This window comes from Gavia stellata, chromosome 25 (genome assembly GCF_030936135.1).
Source record: "Gavia stellata isolate bGavSte3 chromosome 25, bGavSte3.hap2, whole genome shotgun sequence".
Taxonomy (NCBI): domain Eukaryota; kingdom Metazoa; phylum Chordata; class Aves; order Gaviiformes; family Gaviidae; genus Gavia; species Gavia stellata.
In genome coordinates, this window is record NC_082618.1 from 3,910,997 (window position 1) to 3,928,357 (window position 17,361).

The 17,361-nt window shown below is 49.4% G+C and overlaps 1 protein-coding gene across 1 annotated transcript in view; it reads left to right on the forward strand.

Annotated features, from left to right (window-relative positions):
- MYBBP1A (MYB binding protein 1a) overlaps nt 1–9,192 on the forward strand; it is a 62,636-nt gene extending 53,444 nt beyond the window's left edge. Inside the window, exons 25-27 of the mRNA XM_059829207.1 lie at nt 4,236–4,337; nt 6,445–6,569; nt 8,541–9,192. Coding sequence (XP_059685190.1) covers nt 4,236–4,337; nt 6,445–6,569; nt 8,541–9,078 — 765 coding nt within the window. The 3' untranslated portion in view covers nt 9,079–9,192. The remainder of the gene's footprint in view (nt 1–4,235; nt 4,338–6,444; nt 6,570–8,540) is intronic.
- The last annotated feature ends 8,169 nt before the right edge of the window (nt 9,193–17,361 follow it).

Genomic DNA, 17,361 nt, shown 5'->3' on the forward strand with positions numbered 1-17,361 from the left:
CCAGAAACAGCCAGAGGCTTTTGGAAGCAGCGTGTTTGACATAGCAAGACAAAACCATCTCTGCCAGCTGAATCCATGTAGGGTGAGGCAGGAGCTGTATTGCTGTGTTGGCTTGGGATGAGATGGGAGTTCCAGCTGTGAAAACTGCCTCCATATTTTTTCCTTTTGGAAAATGACCTGCCCAGATCTGCTGACAGCTCAGATGTGCAGGCATGATTAACCGCCACAGGTATTACGGAGCTGTAACTAGAACGGGGATTCCCTGTAAAGTGGGACTGGCTGTTACTGAAGGAGCAGAGTAAGAAAAGCAGAGAATGGGAGAAAAACAACATAATCAGCAAGTGATGTGGTTGTTGAATATAAGCCATGTGGTCTCTTGGCTTTTAGTATTGAATGATTGGGTTATGTGAGTCTTAGGTTGGTAATGCTTTCAGACGGCAGGGGAAGGGAGAGTTGGATACCTTTGTGAACAGCACACGGTAGAGAATCACAGAACAGGTGGTTAGACAAGTTTTTCTGGGTTTTCGCTTAACCCTCCACCACTGACCTGTAGCGTAGCTGGAAGCAAAACCCCTGCTTTGTGCCTCAGTCTTGCTATGTAAAATGAAGATACTTGCCAACCTTGTGCAAGTCTTGCGATCTAATCAGTGTTGGAAGCGCTCCTAAGGATGCTGCAGATGACTGAAATACTGCTTTTCTTTTTAAAGAATGTTTGCCATGTGTTGCAGTTTGCCATCTGTTACATAATAGCTTTTGCTTTAATTTTATGATTGTATTTTATACATTCCCCAAGTGAAATCACGGTAGGCCTGTAAAAGGATTGACCTATGCAATTGGGGTGGCAGTGCTAATTTCATCTTTCAGATAGCTGAGCGAGGGAGTGGACCAAAGCAATCTGCTGTGCGAACCCGTAACGTACAGACAACAGTCGGTACCTTATGTACCAAGAAGTTATAAAAAATACTTGGGAAAGCTGCTTTTGAGGTTTGGACCCAGTTCCCATTGGAGAGGCTTGAGATTTCATTCCTTGGGAGCAGTTCCCCAAGGCTTGCCAGCAGCCCCAGTCCAAAGTCAGCTTCTTTTTACATAACCAGAGTGCAGTATGTTTCTCTTTATGTCGCATGCCAACACAAATCCCATGGAAGCAAACGCTCCACTGTGAACACTCCCTGCTATGGGAGGACGAGAGTGAAGCAATGCATGCGTGACAGAAGATACCATCTCATGTAATGCGTAATGGGAAAGTACTCTGAGGCAGTGGTGATGAGATCAGGGTAATAAGTGACACTGAGCTGAGCAGGAATTGGACTCAGGTCTTTAAGGAGGCTTGACTGTCTCAACCATACCACACACAGGGGTGCTGGCGTTTTTGTGCTCTTTGGAGTAAATTTCTTTTACACCCTTTGTAGCAGAAGGGAAAGGGAAAAGATATGTATTGAGAAATAGTAAGACTTTATCTGAATCCGGCTTCCTTAAAGCCAATCCATTCTGCTTCCGGACAAGAGAAAATTGTGCATTCTGTAGGAATTCATTATCTGCTGCTTCTCTGCTGCTCCTTCAGCTTCTCCACCCACCCCCACCCTCTTTCTTCTTCCTTAGTCGTCTTTGAGAGCTGTTTAACAGTGATCCATTTCAGTAGGGAGCTATTTGTTTGCAGAGCACCTAAATTGTACTGGATTGCTTCTGACTATTTATGCTGGTGGAACTGTGCTTGTGTTCCCAGACTCGCATGAAACACTGCTTTTAATATAGCTTAGTCTTACAGCACCGGTGTCGCTAGACCAGTGATATCTTCCATCTCCAGCTGGGCAAGCCATCCTTTTCGTTCTACAGGTCTGCATGAATTTGGTTGGGCACCCCAAACTAGACGCATGTCCCAATTTCCCAAGCACCTGAAAACTGCTTGCAGACTTCTGAAAATCAGCCCCTCAGGTGTTGTTCAGAGCTATAGGACTTTTCTGTTGACTTCAGTAGGATTTATTTCAAACCCTTCAAAGCGTCAGGGCAATTCTGGGAAGTGGGGATGGCAGCAAGAACAGACAGAGTCAAGCCAGCAGTCATCCACATCACTCATCTACAGTGAAGAGAAAATGCAATTTATTTTTAACACCTTCTTAATTCCAAAGTGTTTGTATATTAAAAAGACGAAATGACAGTTAACTTCACTGTGGCTTCTTCTCACGTTACTGCCCTGATTACTCTTGTCCTGAAGAGCTGATGGTCCATACTGATTTTCTCTCACTGTGAACTTTGTACACAACTTAGCAAAATAGGGATCTCAACTTAGTAGCCTCTGTGAAAGCTACTTAAATCACAAGTAATGACTGTTAGCCTGGCAGTATCTTGTTCTTCAAATTGCAAAGAATTTTTTTATGCAAATCAGGCTATTTTGCTTTCATTATTGATATTATTATTGATATTATTATTATTATTATTATTATTATTATTATTATTATTATTATTAATTGTGGTAAGCCTAATAAATGGAGCATGCATGGCCCACGGGGTGTTATATCCTACATGTGAAGAGATTTTTTTTTTTTAAATTCTTTTTTAAATCACAGACCCTATATTTGTTTCTCATTGTACCTGGGAGACTTTATAGCTGCTGAATTGTATGACCTTGTAGGTTAATGACAGCTCTGGAATAGAGTTGCAGTGCATCTGTATCAGGAGAGAGTAATTAGCAAGTTACTGATAGTCAGATGAAGTTGTGGCATGAATTCCAGCTAGCAGAACATGGTGGCTTTCTAATACAGGGCTTGAGTGGACCATCCTGGTCAGCAAATAACTGTGCCTTTGTATTTTAAAAAAGATACTCCTAGGGTGTGGAGCTTTTACAGATAGTAAGTAATTCTACTTGAAGGCTGCTGTTCCTGCAGATATATTATCTGGTCTCCCCAATTTTTCTGCTAAAATTGTTCCTTGCACTCTTGCCGGCCATCATTATTTTTCTGTTGTGTTTGTCATTACTGAAAGAGCTTGCTTTGGGAAATAAATTTCTTACTTCTCTCTGTGTCTGCGACGATTTTTACTTTTATTTGCCAGCTTTATGCTGATATAGATAGAGAATATCTCTATTTCTCAGATTCCTTAAAATTACTTCCAGTCGGAATGGAGCAGAAGCAATAGATGGTCTAATGGGAGAGATTGCATCTCCTAGAGAACTTTCCACCGCTGGGTACAGTTCTGGTGCAGTGACTTATCAGCGATGCCTGTTGCCTGAGGCACCGAGGATGCTGAGCCTGGGGTGGACCTTGCCCGTTGGCCGGGTTAGCATGTTCAGACTCCACGCAAAGGCGGGCTTGGCCACAGCTGCAGCCTCCTCTAGAGAAATAGGCTGTGATGGGGCACGCCACTGTCTACAATAAGCTTGTCCCTGCAAATCCTGTCTCATATTAGTGTAATCCATGCAAGCTGTGGGGCTTGCTGTGGTGTGTGCATCCACACAGAAATATAGTGGGGAAGAAAACTAGCATGTAAACAGGGCAGCGAGGACCAGCTGCAGGCAGAGGATCAGTGCCCCTGGGCCACCTCTTTGATCCAGCTTCCTTTTTATGGCTATTTTCTGCCCTTCTCCATTTGTAAATAACTCTGGCTTTTATTTGACCTATCTTTGGAGTGATTTTCCTCTAAGCCAGACCTTTCAGTGTCTCAGAAACCCTGGAGCACATAAAGGGAACACAAAGAGATGAGATTTTTTCTCTCGGTCATTTCAGCGAATTTAAGCTTGATTGACAAGCCCTGTTCTAGTGCTGGCAACTGGGATTTCCTAGGCATAAGTGTTAATGGATTTTTGCATTAGCGCTTTACGTGTAAATCCCGGCTTCTGCAGCTGAGTAGCTGTTGTCCCTCAGGTGAGTCTGTTGTCTGACAGCCTCCTGGCCTTTCCAGGGCGGAGGCGGATATTGTCTTTCCTGTTTTTCTCCAGGAGGCAGCAACATGTCTCCAGTTGTGCTTTAGCTTAGAAACTAGGGAGAGTAGCAAGGTTGTGCCTTTGTGGTATGCTTGCTCTTATTTTGTCCAGTTGTTTCTTAATTAACCTGGGCATCAGCAGCTTCCACCATGTACCCTCCTGAGCATTTCCAGAGTTTGGTGGGTTTTGTGTTCCAGACTTATTTTGGTGACGGGTTAATCCTGCCAGTCGTTAGTCATTTTCTGCTTTCTCCTGAGAAGAGTGATTTGTTTCCCTGTTTAATGCATGTTCCTTCTCCATCTCCCCATTTAATTTGCAGAGTTTGAAAATGGTTGGCAAGTGTATCCTGAAGGCTGAGAAGGAGAAAGTTGCCAAGACCTTGGAGCTGTTGAACTTACTCCTCAAAACCATGACGGAGCAGGTGAGTGCATGACCCGATGTGTGGCAAATGGCTGTTCTTCTGAACACCGCCAAGACCTCTTTTAAAGGTCACACCTGGATTTTACCTTTTGAGTGCTACATCCCACCTCATTTCTTACTGAAGGTACCCCTGGAGGTAGTGCCTAGCTGGATTTGAGGACAGAAAAGCCCTCATGTCTGAAGGAGTGATCCGTAGCCCTTACAAGCTGATCTCCAGGAGCTTGTTGAAGGATTGTTTAGTATCTTTATCAATGATCTGGATGAGGGGATCAAGTGCACCCTCGATAAGTAAGTAAGTTTGCAGATGACACCAAGTTGGGCGGGAGTGTTGATCTGCTTGAGGGTAGAAAGGCTCTTCAGAGGGATCTGGACAGGCTGGATCGACGGGCCAGGGCCAGCTGTATGAGGTTCAACAAGGCCAAGTGCCGAGTCCTGCACTTGGGACACAACAACCCCAGGCAACGCTACAGGTATGGGGACAAGTGGCTGGAAAGCTGCCCGGCGGAAAAGGACCTGGGGGTGTTGATCCACAGCCGGCTGAATATGAGCCAGCAGTGTGCCCAGGTGGCCAAGAAGGCCAACGGCATCCTGGCCTGTATCAGTAATAGCGTGGCCAGCAGGACTAGGGAAGTGATTGTACCCTTGTACTGGGCACTGGTGAGGCCGCACCTCGAATCCTGTGTTCAGTTTTGGGCCCCTCACTAAAAGAAGGACATTGAGGTGCTGGAGCGTGTCCAGAGAAGGGCAATGAAGCTGGTGAGGGGTTTGGAGCACAAGTCTTACGAGGAACAGTTGAGAGAGCTGCAGTTGTTTAGCCTGAAGAAGAGGAGGCTGAGGGGAGACCTCATCGCTCTCTACAACTACCTGAAAGGGGGTTGTGGTGAGGTGGGTGTTGGTCTCCTCTCCCGAGTGACAAGTGATAGGACAAGAGGAAATGGCCCCAAGTTGTGCCAGGGGAGGTTTAGACTGGATATTAGGAAAAACTTCTTCGCTGAAAGGGTTGTCAGACATTGGAACAGGCTGCCCAGGGAGGTGGTGGAGTCACCATCCCTGGAGGTATTCAAGGAGCATGTGGATGAGGCGCTTAGGGACATGGTTTAGTGGTGGACTTAGCAGTGTTAGGTTAATGGTTGGACTTGACGATCTTAAAGGTCTTTTCCAGCCTAAACGATTCTATGATTTGTGCAGTATTTTGCCTGTGGCGTCTCCTTTCTTATCAGCAGAAATACAGCCTGGGATACAGTGAGGGTGAGCTGGGTTTTGTCCCAGATGATTGCTCTGTCCTCTTCACTGAACCCCAGAGATTTTGATTCCCAAAAACTGAGACTTACTCAGAAGCTTTGTGAGCAGGAGTGAAGCTTTGTTCTGGGGCTTTGTTTTCCCTAATGTAAAATGGCTTTTTTGAACATGAGAAGATTTTCTATAGGTGACAAAATAAGGCTCCAACATGGTCTTATTTACTGGAGCAAAATACCACAAGTAGCAGAATTGCTGAAGCCCAGTTTCCTACTGATAAGCACTGAACTCACACCACAGCCTGTTTCTTTGTGAAGACCTAATAGGAAAGCGGGTGGAGGAGAGAGATTATTTCCAAGGCTCTTGTAGGAACTGAATAGCCTTTGAGACACCCCTTTCTGTCTGGTTTTACTGAAATTACCCAATGGGTTACGGAAGAGGCAGCCAGAGGCAGCATGATTGTGTTCTTTAGAAACCAGACTGAAAATGCTGTTGCTTTTCTTTTAGATAGGTATGTAGTCATGTGTCGTCTTCCCCCACCTCCCAGCCATGGACTGAAGAGGAAAGAGGACCGAAGGACCTTTCAGTTCCTTTTATGCCAGGACAATTGTAGCTGTTAGACTCATGCCTCTGATGCTAGAGACCCAGTTTTCAAGTAAACCCTGCACCTGATGGTGTGGTGTGACTCACCAATTTTTGCCCCCAAATTGAAGTGGTGTTGCCAGTGGGCTCAGGGCAGCAGCTTGGACAAACCAGGCGAGATTGGTTATTCCTGCCATAGTCTTGTCCTGAGGACGGCCTGTGCCCTGCTGCTCTGAGTGTCCCTTCTGAGTTCACTCTGCAAATTGTCTGTTTGTACTTGCCTCTTGCAGAAGCTGCGTGTGAAGTTGACAGAGTTGGACAAAGTGCTGGTAGCTCTGAACCAGCCAGAAGGCATTGGGAATTCGGCACGTCTCGACTCTCTCTACTGGAACGTCATGCGCTGGCTGAATTATACGTACGTATGCTTGGCGCTCTGTCTTCTTGGCTTGCTTGGGGGACTGACTGCCTGTCCTACTTGTCTTCATTGATGTGGGGAAGTAGGAAGAGAAAGGAAGTCAAGGCACTGATCTCAGGCTGGAGTTTGAGTTAAATGGAGCTTCTGGATTGGTGAGGTTGAAACGCTTGTTGTTTTGCTTGTTTGGAACAATGCTAGGCTCATTGTTCCAGGTGCTTACATGCTTAGGACTGGTCCTTGATGGGAAAGGATTGTAAGGCATGTCTGATATCTGATCGTGTCTTGCCAGTACAGGTAAGACAGCTGATCACCCAAGGATAGAGTGCTTGCTTTCAGCAGTCCCAAGTGGTGGCCTGGTTTAAGAGCCATCGCCAAAGTTATAGAGAAATTTCTAGGCTCGGATGAGTCAGTAAGCTCCTACCACATCACTATGGATTGATTCTGCAAATGTGAGGCTGGAGGGAATGAGTAGCTGTCCTGGGATACCAGAGAGTACATGCCAGGATCTTCAGTCCTCTCCAGTGATTTTTGGGCTCCTTGGCATCTGGATCCCCAGCCTGATGTTTGGAGTGGTTGCCTTGCAGCTCTGAAAGCTGGGGAGCATTCAGTGTTTGTGCTTTAGTGCTCCCGTGTTAAATGGCAGCTGGATTTGACTTTTGCTTCAGGGCAAAAAAAAATGCAGGATCTTTTTCTCCTTTCTATCAATAGCTTGCAGTCAGAACTTTTGTTTCCCCTTCCTGCTGGCAGTATTTAGTGAGACACACAGCATTAGGGAATACTGGGTGCTCTGCTCACGACTGGGAGCTGCGGTCCCAGTGTGTGGGTGGCCTGGTCTGTGGTATCTCAGCCCAGCAAGAGGCTCTGAGGGAAATGTTTGCGTGTGGCTCGCTGTGAGAGGGCTCACAGGCAGGGCGGAATCATACAAGGCAGCTGAAGCTGTTGTTGCGGCCTCTTCTAATGCCTTGAACAGGCTTGCAGGGCACTGGCCTCACCCAGCCCTGTGACACAGCCCCAGGCCCTTTTCCAGTCTCGCACAGGTCCCTTGGCATCGTACTGCCAGGGCTAGCACAAGGATGAGGCCTGGTTTAGGAGCTAGTAGAGACTGCAGCTAGGAAGGGGGTTGCTAAGGCAGGAAACAGTGAGCTTGTGCATGCTGTCTGAGGAAGGGGTTGGGGTTCAGGGGTGCAGCCTCTGTCACTGTTGGTGCCATTTTGCTGTGACACACAGAGATCTTTGTGCAGGTGAGTTGGAACAAGCCTACGGCAGGTGTGCTTTGTGCACAGGATCCTGGTGGAAGTGCTGAGGGGCAAGTGCTAACATCAGGTTGTCAGGATAGCGTTTTTCCACCCTGAAGAGATGCAGCTTGAAGAACTCTCCAAAAAGCAATGAAAACCAGGCCATGGAATTAGTCTGGTTCCTTTTCAGGGCTCCTCTCTGGGGACTGAGCTGGTGCAGAGCAGCATAGACTGGGTGGCGGTGAAGTTGCCGACAGACTGTCAGAACAGCAGCAGCAGCGGCTGTCTTGCACGCATACAAAGGCTGCCTGGATGAGACTGGAATGGTCTGTCGGGGGTTCTTGCTGGAATACCTCTTGGGATTGTTAGCACAGTGAAGGCCTTGCTGGGGCTGTCACCTTGGACAGACAGACAGTGTCTCAGTAGCCTTGCACAGGGCCACAGGCGGGTGTGCTTGAGAAGGTGTAAGTACAGCGTTATCTGGTCTAGGGAATGGGGATTCTTCCTCAGGTCTCAGTGTGCCTTCTTGAGTCCTGGTCCGGCTCCCGCTGTTCATTTAACCAGTCCCTGTGCAGACTGAGGACCACCTCCAGGGACAACGCTCATCCTTCAGCATGCCTGTGCTTCCTGCACCTTTCCTGTGCTTCTGCCTGTTCGTGGACTGCCTGTAGCATGGATCACATTGCTCCCTGGCTGTAAACTAAGTTGCTCTTGATTTTTGGCATTCTCTCTGCAGGAAGCCCAAGAAAGAGAAGACAGCCAATAAGCCTGTGCAGGAAGCAGAGCCACTTAAGCGGAAGAAGAAAGGCTTCCTGCCAGAGACCAAGAAACGCAAGAATCGCAAGAAAGGCATCCAGGAGAATGGGGTAGCACCAGTAACTAGTCAAGATGGAGAACCAGCAGCCCCGGAGGAGCAGCCCCTGGGAACAGAAACCCCCAAACAGAAGAAAGGCCTCCTGCCCGGTAGCAGCAAACACAAGAATCAGAACAGAGAGGTCAGGGAGAATGGAGTGGTAATGGCAGGCAGTGGGGAGGAAGCTGTTAATGGAGGAGATGCTGTGGCTGACAAGAAGAAGAAGAAGAAGAAGAATATGAACAGAAAAAGAAAAGGTGATGCAGGCAATGAAGGCGAGCAGGTTCCAGCTGCAAAGAAAATGAAGGGGAGTGTCAGCCAGGAGACCCAGCAGAAGCAAACCAGCAAAGCCAACCAGCAGAAGCAGGGCAAAGCCAAGAAGAAAAGAAAAGAGAAAAAAACTCCAGTGCTGCAGGAGTAAACTCTATGGACTCACTCAGGCCTGGCATGGCTAGCATGGCTCAGAGGACTGTTTTAATGTCTTTTATAACTATAGTTTTTATGTCCTCCATGACGTTAAATAAACCTTCCATAATGCTGAGCTCTAAAGCTGCGGGTCTGACTTGTGTGGAGGGTTCAGCTAGAGCACAGGGAGTTTCAGGAGGTCACATACCCTCCAGGCTCTGGTAGATGCCCACTCTCTCTTCTCCAGCAGTGCCAAACAGCCTGTGCTTGGGAGCACAGAATCCTGTCTCCACGATTTTCCAAGGCAGAAGCAAGAGGCTTGTTTGGATTTCTTGGGGAGTTGTGGTAGGTGTGCTGGCACTGCTGCGTTGTGCAGTCAAGGCCTGTGGGAGGTTCAGAAGTAACCCCTAAAGGCACATTTCTGTCCTGCCCAGGCTAAGCAGTACTCACAGCTTTTCCAGTCTGGGAGACGCTGCCTCTTAAATGCCTGGGGTTAAATGGGCTTGCACGTGCATATTCTGGGGTCAAATATATCCAATTTGGCCACTCAGGTGTCAGCAGTAACTACCATGATGTGGCTTTCTTGCTTTTTTGCTGCTGGGTGCAGGAGCGGTGATGTGATAGCACAGGGACATCAATAAAGCAGTGAAACAATTGAAATGGTTGATTGATTTGCTGTCTGCCAGGCTAGCAGGCTCTGTGCAGCCGTGCGAGGCACCTGTTGCCAGCAGGCTTACAACGGTCTATGAAGGTGACTGCTTGGAATTGCATCTGGTTATTTATCCCCAGGCTCCTGAATGCCAGAATGCCATCACGCCTTTGGAGAGGCCAGGACCAGGTTCTTTGATGTGTTGGGTACCTGGTTCTTGTTGAGAGCTGAGTCTCAAAGTGTTTGAAAACCCTCCTCATGTTGTAGTTGTCTCCACAGCCTCCTCCTTCCTTTCCTCACCCCCACCTGCTGACCACCTTGCTCCTGGAGCCTGCAAGGTGTGGGTTGGTGGCTGGCCCTGACTCCTCTCCCGGCGTGGGAGGGAGCAGTCCCCACGAAGGCTCAGGTGCTCTCCTTCCTTCTGTGGAGGAGTTTGGTGCTGGCGGAGTGAAGGGCCCTGGAGCAGGGCTGTTCCTGCAGGTGGGTCTGTACCACTAGACATAGATAAGGGTGCAGTAGTGATAGGACAAGGGGTAATGGCTTTAAACTGAAAGAGGGTAGATTTAGATTAAAGGAAGAAATTCTTCACCGTGAGGGTGCTGAGGCACTGGAACAGGTTGCCCAGAGAAGTTGTGGGTGCCCCAACCCTGGAAGTGTTCGAGCCCAGGTTGAACGGGGCTTTGAGCAACCTGGTCTAGTGGAAGGTGTCCCTGCCCGTGGCAGCGGGGTTGGAACTAGACAATCTTTAAGGTCCCTTCCAACCCAAACCATTCTGTGATTGTATGAAATGTCACGTTGCTTTTGGAGGGAGTGAGAGAAGAGCTGCAAAGGGCTGTGTTTGCCCGTGGCTATTTATCTGCCTTTGCAATGATTCTTTTCTCAAAAGGCATAAAACTCCCTGGGAGACAGCTGCTGGCAGCAACGTGAATGCATTCAATTGCAGACCCCTGGGTAGGTGCAGCCCTCTTCTCATTTCCGTGTCACAGCAGTGATCCTGCAAGGTCTGCTGCGCATCCTGACAGGAGGCAGCGCGCTCCTTAGCAGCAGGTGAGAGCTGGAGTTACTGTGCCCACCTGCCGGGAGGGTTCAGCAGAGAATGTCCTTCTCGTCCCTGCCTTTCGCTTTCTGCCTTCACAGCTGGCTTCCTCTGGCACTCAAGGGAGGCAGGACTGAGGAGTGCTTTGTCATTGCCTTGGAGGACGCAGCCCTTGTCTGTCCTGGATGAGGAGGGGCAGGCAGACCGGAGCTGGACCCTGCAAGTCAAGCGCCCTTCAGGTAGTGGCACGGATTGGGGCAGGAGGTGAAGGGGAGCTCTGCAATGTTGCCGAGGTCCCTTAGTGTGTGAAGGGAGGCTCTCCTTCTGCCCCCACACACTGACTGTTGGCCTCCAGCCTCAGCAGGGGTTGCAGGAAGCCACTGGTCCCCAAGCAGGATGGAGGCTTAGGCTGCAGGTAGGCGGCCAGGACAATGCAGATCAAACCTTCAGTGAAGTGGCAGGTGCCTGCATCTCTGTGTGCTGCTCCCACACTTGGAATTTCCCCACCTCAAACACCGACCAATTCTGAGCAATTTAGGGCCAGACTTGTCCTGCTGGACCTTTTCTCACAAGTCACTTAGTAAGCTGAAGGTTGTTGTAGGATCTTGACTGGACTTGGTGCTGTTGCAGCCTACAGAAGAGCTGCCAGTCTTTGTTCCAAGCCAGGAGGTATTTGCAATTATTACTGCCAATTTTGTCTCCAAGAAAAAGGGCACTTCTGCTTCAAAGGGGACTGTTGGGACTGGGGATGCTGCCCTGCCTCTGCCATTTAATGCTGAATGCTGGTTCATTGCTTTGTTAAAACCTCAATCCCAGTTAAGCCCCTCCAGATGTCTCCTGAGTGGTGACTTTTTGTATATTATGCAAATGCAGCATACAAGAGGCCAGCAGGTCAGGGCCATCCGTGTTTAATGATCCGGAGATGCTTTGAAGGGCAGGGGTTTCAAATCTGAACACTGTCTTCTCTAACGATTTCTTTCCTTCTTTCTGTGCTTGTAAGTAGGATGTCCTGGGACTTTGTACCACTGCCCCTGCAGAACTAGAGGAGAAACTTCATGCAGATGTGGCAGGTGGGAAGCAAGGCAAGTACACAGGTATGTGGGTGTGTTGGGAGTGAAAAGACAGCGTTAGAGTCCGCTGGGCTGTCTTCGCATGTGCAGCAGGGCAGCAGCTTGATTGTGTTGTGGGAGCTGAGCCTGGTGCTCACTCACGTCAGCAGGGCTGTGAGCATCCGGAGCAGTGCCAGGGCCATGCCGCACCAGGCTCTCTGGTTTGGATGATGCCACCTCGCTCTACTGTGGGAACGTGAGCGTGCTCCTGGGCCTGGCAGGTGATGGGCAGAGCAGATACTGTGGCCTCACAGCAGGGGCTTCTGCCCCTGTGAGCCTTTTGGGGTGAAGCCTTGTCCACAAGTGTTTCCCCCCCTCAGCTGGTGGAGTTTCTGCCCATAGAGCACGCTGAGTTGTTTTAAGGACCAGTTGAGCTCTCCATCACTTGCAGGCTCAGAGATGCAATCGCAGCCAAGCTGCAGGAGAGCAGAAGGTGCTGGTGAAAATAACAGTTACAGAAAGAGCCTTTCACAGTGCTCTCAGCAGAGCTGCTGCAGCAGGCTGAAGCCTGCTTTCCCTGCACATGGCAGAGCCAGTGCTTTTACTAGGGCTAGGCATCATTCTCTGCAGCTACTCTTCCTAGCTTGCTGTTGCCAATATATGACTAGTTTGGACTTGATGATCTTACAGGTCTTTTCCAACCTTAGTGATTCTGTGGTGGTTTAAATAGCAGGTTTTGACTTAACAGCTCACTGGAGTGAGCTGGATGTGAGAGCTCTCTCCAGGCAGCTCAGGCAGCAAGGGGGGGAACCTTCTCCTGTCCGCAGAGAGATCTGCCCAGCACCCCAGAGCCCCCACGCTCCTGCTGTGGTCACTGCTGCCGGGCGAGTCCTTGCCCCCATGAGCGTGAGCTGGGGCCACGGAGGCTAGCTGAGCCACTGCAGGCTATCTGCCAGGGTCACAGAGGCTAAAAGTTCATGCAGATCAGTTTGTCACTGTCCTTTTGGGAAGAGACCAGGGAAGGGCAAAGCACGAGGCCGAAGCTGTGCCAGCCAGACGTTGTTTCTGACAGAGGGATGGCAACGGGGTAGTGCCAGCTGTCAGCTGCCAGGCTGGAGGAGTTGATTTTGACCTCCGCCGTGCCAGCGTGGAGGCTGCTGTGCTCGTGTGTGTCTTTCATCTCCAGCACTTGCAGAGCGGTCGGGGGAAAAGGTGCAGGAAAGCTGCGAGGCATTGTGGGAGTTGTGCTTTGGTAACAACTCTTTTGCCAATTAAATTACCTGACTTTAGACCAGCTTTGATGCGCAGTTCATAGAAAGCAGTCACTAATCCACCAAGTCAAATCGTGTTTCACCGGCACTTATTTGTGTCTTTTAACAATCGCAAAGGTTTCATTTTGCTTGATTTCATGTCCTGTCTGTCGTTGGACCTTTAGGGCTTTAGGGGATAGAGTACTCTTTGATTTTAATGAAGCCTTTTCTTTTCAGCTGTCCTGGGCTCAGGCATTCTTTGGCAGTGATAAGAGCTCAAGGGTTCTTCTGAATGCAAGAAAATAGCCGCAGGCCCTGGGGCACTGAGCTCAAGGGAGACTCTGCGGGTGCACTGCTGGCGACTGGCCTTTGTCCCAGGCAGGTGGAGGCCTGGGAGGAGCAGGGCTATGAACCGCCTTTCCCAGTCTGGTGCCTGCTTCTTGTGTGAAGGCTGTAGACTGTTTTAACCGAAGTCATGACTGTTTGGTCCCAAGGTGGGTTAAGACTCTCCCCGCTGCCTATGACTGGCAGAAGAGTCAGGGCTGAATTGCTAGTGGAGGATTTGGACAGGGCGTGAAGGCTGAGACAAGGCTGGCTGGTCAGGGCAGGGGCGTAAAGAAGGCTGCATGTGGCAGCCAGGTGAGTACAATGTGCTTCCCTGCAAAGGGGATTTAAAAAAAAAAAACAACCTACTTGTCCCAGGCTGAGCCTGTGCTGGAACAGCTGTGTTCAGGTCTCTGTCCTGCCTCTGAATCTCATCCTTGCAGGTGAGATCAGTCTGGATCAGTCCGTGGCTTTCAAACCTCTGCTGTGGCAGGAGGGCCCTGCCTGCCGTTTGTCACGGCAAATGGTGGCTCAGCCACCTTGCTAACGAGGCTGGTGGGGAATTAGCTGCCTCTGCAGCAGCCAGTCCTCTTCCAGAGAAAAGTAACTGCCAACAGCTTTTACTTTGAAGTGTGGGACAACACAACCAGAGATTTTTCTGAGTTGCTCTTGCTGCCAAGACAGGAGTCCCAAGCTTATTTCCAGCTGTTCCAGACTTGTGTAAAATATGGCCTGGGACATGCTCAAGACATACGAGGGAGACACCTAAAAGACAGGGAAGCCACGTGCCTGCTCTTGCCATCTTCAGAAACACTTCACTGCAAGGCCAGCATGCAGCATGGTGAGTTATATTTTTTTATTTTTTGTCCCTTTCTCAGGTAAAGGAGACCCTGTCCTCCCCAGATCTTAGTGGAGGCAGGGCTTAATGGCAGCATTTCTCTGCTTTCTCTTAAAGGATTAGTTCCTTAAAATCAGAAGCCCTAAGGTTATAGGAGTTGGTTCAAACTGTGCTGTTAACACTGTTTGTGCTGTTCTGCTTTGTGCTGTTCGACTAGAGAAACCAGCCCATTCACTGTTCAGCAGGAGGCCAGCAGCACGTGCTGGGGGTGGCAGGACGCTCACGGTTGTTTGGTGCTGGTTTAGAGCGGGGCAGTGACACTCCCGACAGACTGGCTGTGCTGTGAGGGGTGTCCTGGGCTGGCCAGCCACGTGGAACCTCTGCCCCCAGCAAACAGGTTCACATTTATGGCTCTTCCTGGTGGGAGAAAGCCTGGCCACGGGGATTTCTTCCTGACTTGCCTTGCAGCTGTTGGTCGTCGCATATAGCCACAGAGAAGGATGAATCGACTGCTAGCGAGGTAAACATTGTGTCTGTTTCAGCGTATTTTTCAAATGCTAAAACTTTATTTTGAGTTAATGATGTACTCTGTCTATGTCATACAGAGATTTTGCCAGGGACACTAGGAGATGGTGACAGTGTGTTGTTGACTGGGGCATGAACGAGGTTGCCGTGCAGTCAGGGCCTCTTTGTATGACCGTGGTAAATGCCACAGCAGCCAGAGCAGGACACCTACAGCATAAATGGCATCAGCTTGTACAAGCCAGCTAGGGCTTCTGGTGTCAGTAGGTGTTGGAGATGGTCAGTGTAGTCACCCTGTGCAAGCCCAAGCAGCGAGGCTGTCGTCTGTTTGTCACACTGCAGATGGTCTTGGTAAGAGCTCTGCAGAAACAGCGTGGGGAGGATTTACGAAAAGGGAAGGCAGGCGGGGCTGGAAGAGTGAGAGTGTGGGTGCATGTGCCCGTGTAGGTCCATGTTAAAAAAAAAAAAAAAAATCTGAACAGTACAGTCATGTTAGCAATTGCTGTTTGATGGATGCTAAAGCTGCTGAGCTTCAAAGCTTAGCTGCTGGAACATTAGAATTTATAAAGTTATGCTTAATCAAGTCATTTACACAGTATGATTAAGCTGAAAGCCCCGAGATGCGCTGCCAAAAGGTGAGCAGGGTTGATTGTTTAAGTGACAAATCCTTTGCTTGCAGGGGTGTCCTGGCCTGGACACTTGCCCTGCGCTGAAGGAAAAGAACGCTGAAGGGAGGTGCTGCAGGGGAACGTAGGAGAGGTCTCTTCCACAGCGGCTAGGGGAGACTCAACCACACCTTGTCTGTGCTGCCACTGCAGACCAAGGCAGGGGAGCAGGTGGGCTGCACCACGCCTGAAGCAGCAGAACCAACCCCTTTGCTCCTTCTTTTGCCCACAAGCGAGATGCCACCATCCAGCGAAGCGGGCAGGCAAGCGCAGGATCCCTGGAGAAGGGCAGCCTTGGTGCCTGCTGTGGATACCGCTCAGGGATTAATTTCCTGGCCTGCTTCCTGCCCGTCTGCCCAAGCACCCGACCCATAGCTAGCACCACATTAGCTGTCTTCGTCAGTCAGACCAGCCAGGTCTTTTAGCTCTCACACGTGTTGTTGCTGTGCTGTGAGGGGCCTAGAAGGGGATGGAGCAGGACCCTGCCTGCGTGCCCACTCCTGACTCCTTCCCCCCCTGCTCTGATCCTGGCGTGGATCCCAGCATCCAACTCTGAGAGAAAAGGTGTCTCTGACCTTCCCGTCTTGTGGTGTTACTTTTTAAATGTGTTCCAGGCAGGCTGGTGTCCAGGTAGGTTCATTGCCATCCACATCAAAGTGTTCCTGGCAGGAGCTGGGTGGCTGGTGGAGCACGGGGCAGCCTTGTCCCAGGGACCAGCCCTGCAGACAGCAACCACAGGAGTGTGCAACCACAGCAAGAGGTGACACAAGAAAAGGAGCCAGGAGGTATGTTTTAAATACTTTTATTTCTTAATTTACATAAAGGTATATATTTGGCTTAGTTCTCTTTTTTTTTATACTCTGAGATTCACAATCAATTGCTCTTAAAAAATAAAATAGTCATTTGCTTCTGAAAGAAATCAGAAAACTATTTTATACTCCTCCCTTGTATAACAAGAAAATATACTAATACTCCCATACATCACGTAGTAAAAGTGATCGTAAGTGCTGGTTTACCAAACAATAAAGCAAATGGAGAAGAAAACAATTAGGACGGAGGGTGCAGAGAGGAACTCTGCTTTCCAGAGTACAGCCATTCATTTGTAGGGTTTAGTCACCCTGAGGTTCTCTCTTAGCTAGTCTATAAAAAGGGAGAGGCTCTTAGGTTCACCCAGATTCTAGCTCTGTGAGCGATGGCAGCAGGAGGCATTATAGTTACTTGCGTTGGCAGCTTGCTGCTTTTTTGGGTAATTTTCTTGCCTCTCTGTGCAGTTCCCACTACCTCTGTCCCTCTCGCTGTGTACAAGCCACCTAATTACTTCTGTAGTGGGTGCATTGGTGCAAGTGCAATATTAGCTGTGGAGGGAGTTAATGCTTGCTTAAAAAAAATACCGTTTATGAAGTGGAGTAGAAGAAAGCCCTCATGATTAACTGAGGGGCATCCTGGACCCTCCTCCTCGGTGCACTCTGGACACCCTGCGCCCTGCATGGCCCCCGATGAATGCAGCAAGGCTGCATCTAACCTTGTAGGTCTCACAGAGCGTGGGGAAGTTGGAAGGAGCCTGCGCCTTGCAGCAAACCATTGGCGATGGTTGAGCCTCGGGCAGAGGTGGGGGACAGGGGCAGAGCGCTGGGGAAGGACCAGTCGCAGCCCTGAGGAACAGGGTGAGGCAGCAGGTACTAGGGAGAGGGGGCAAGACAGAGCAGCACCAGCCGATAACCTGGAGACCTTCCCCCTCGCTTGGCTCCCTGTCCTGAGGGGATGTGTGTGTGCTGGGATGGGGGGGGTGAGTCGTGCTCGCCGCCTTTTGGTAGTATTTTCCCATATGCTTTCAAATGCATTCAAGGACTCCTGTTTGTGTAGTCTAATTTTTCAGACATTCGCATGAAGTGATTTTATGTGGAAGAGATCAGTGGCTTTAAAGGTGTTTGTCCTTATTGGGACTATTTGATTTTGTGTTGAAGTT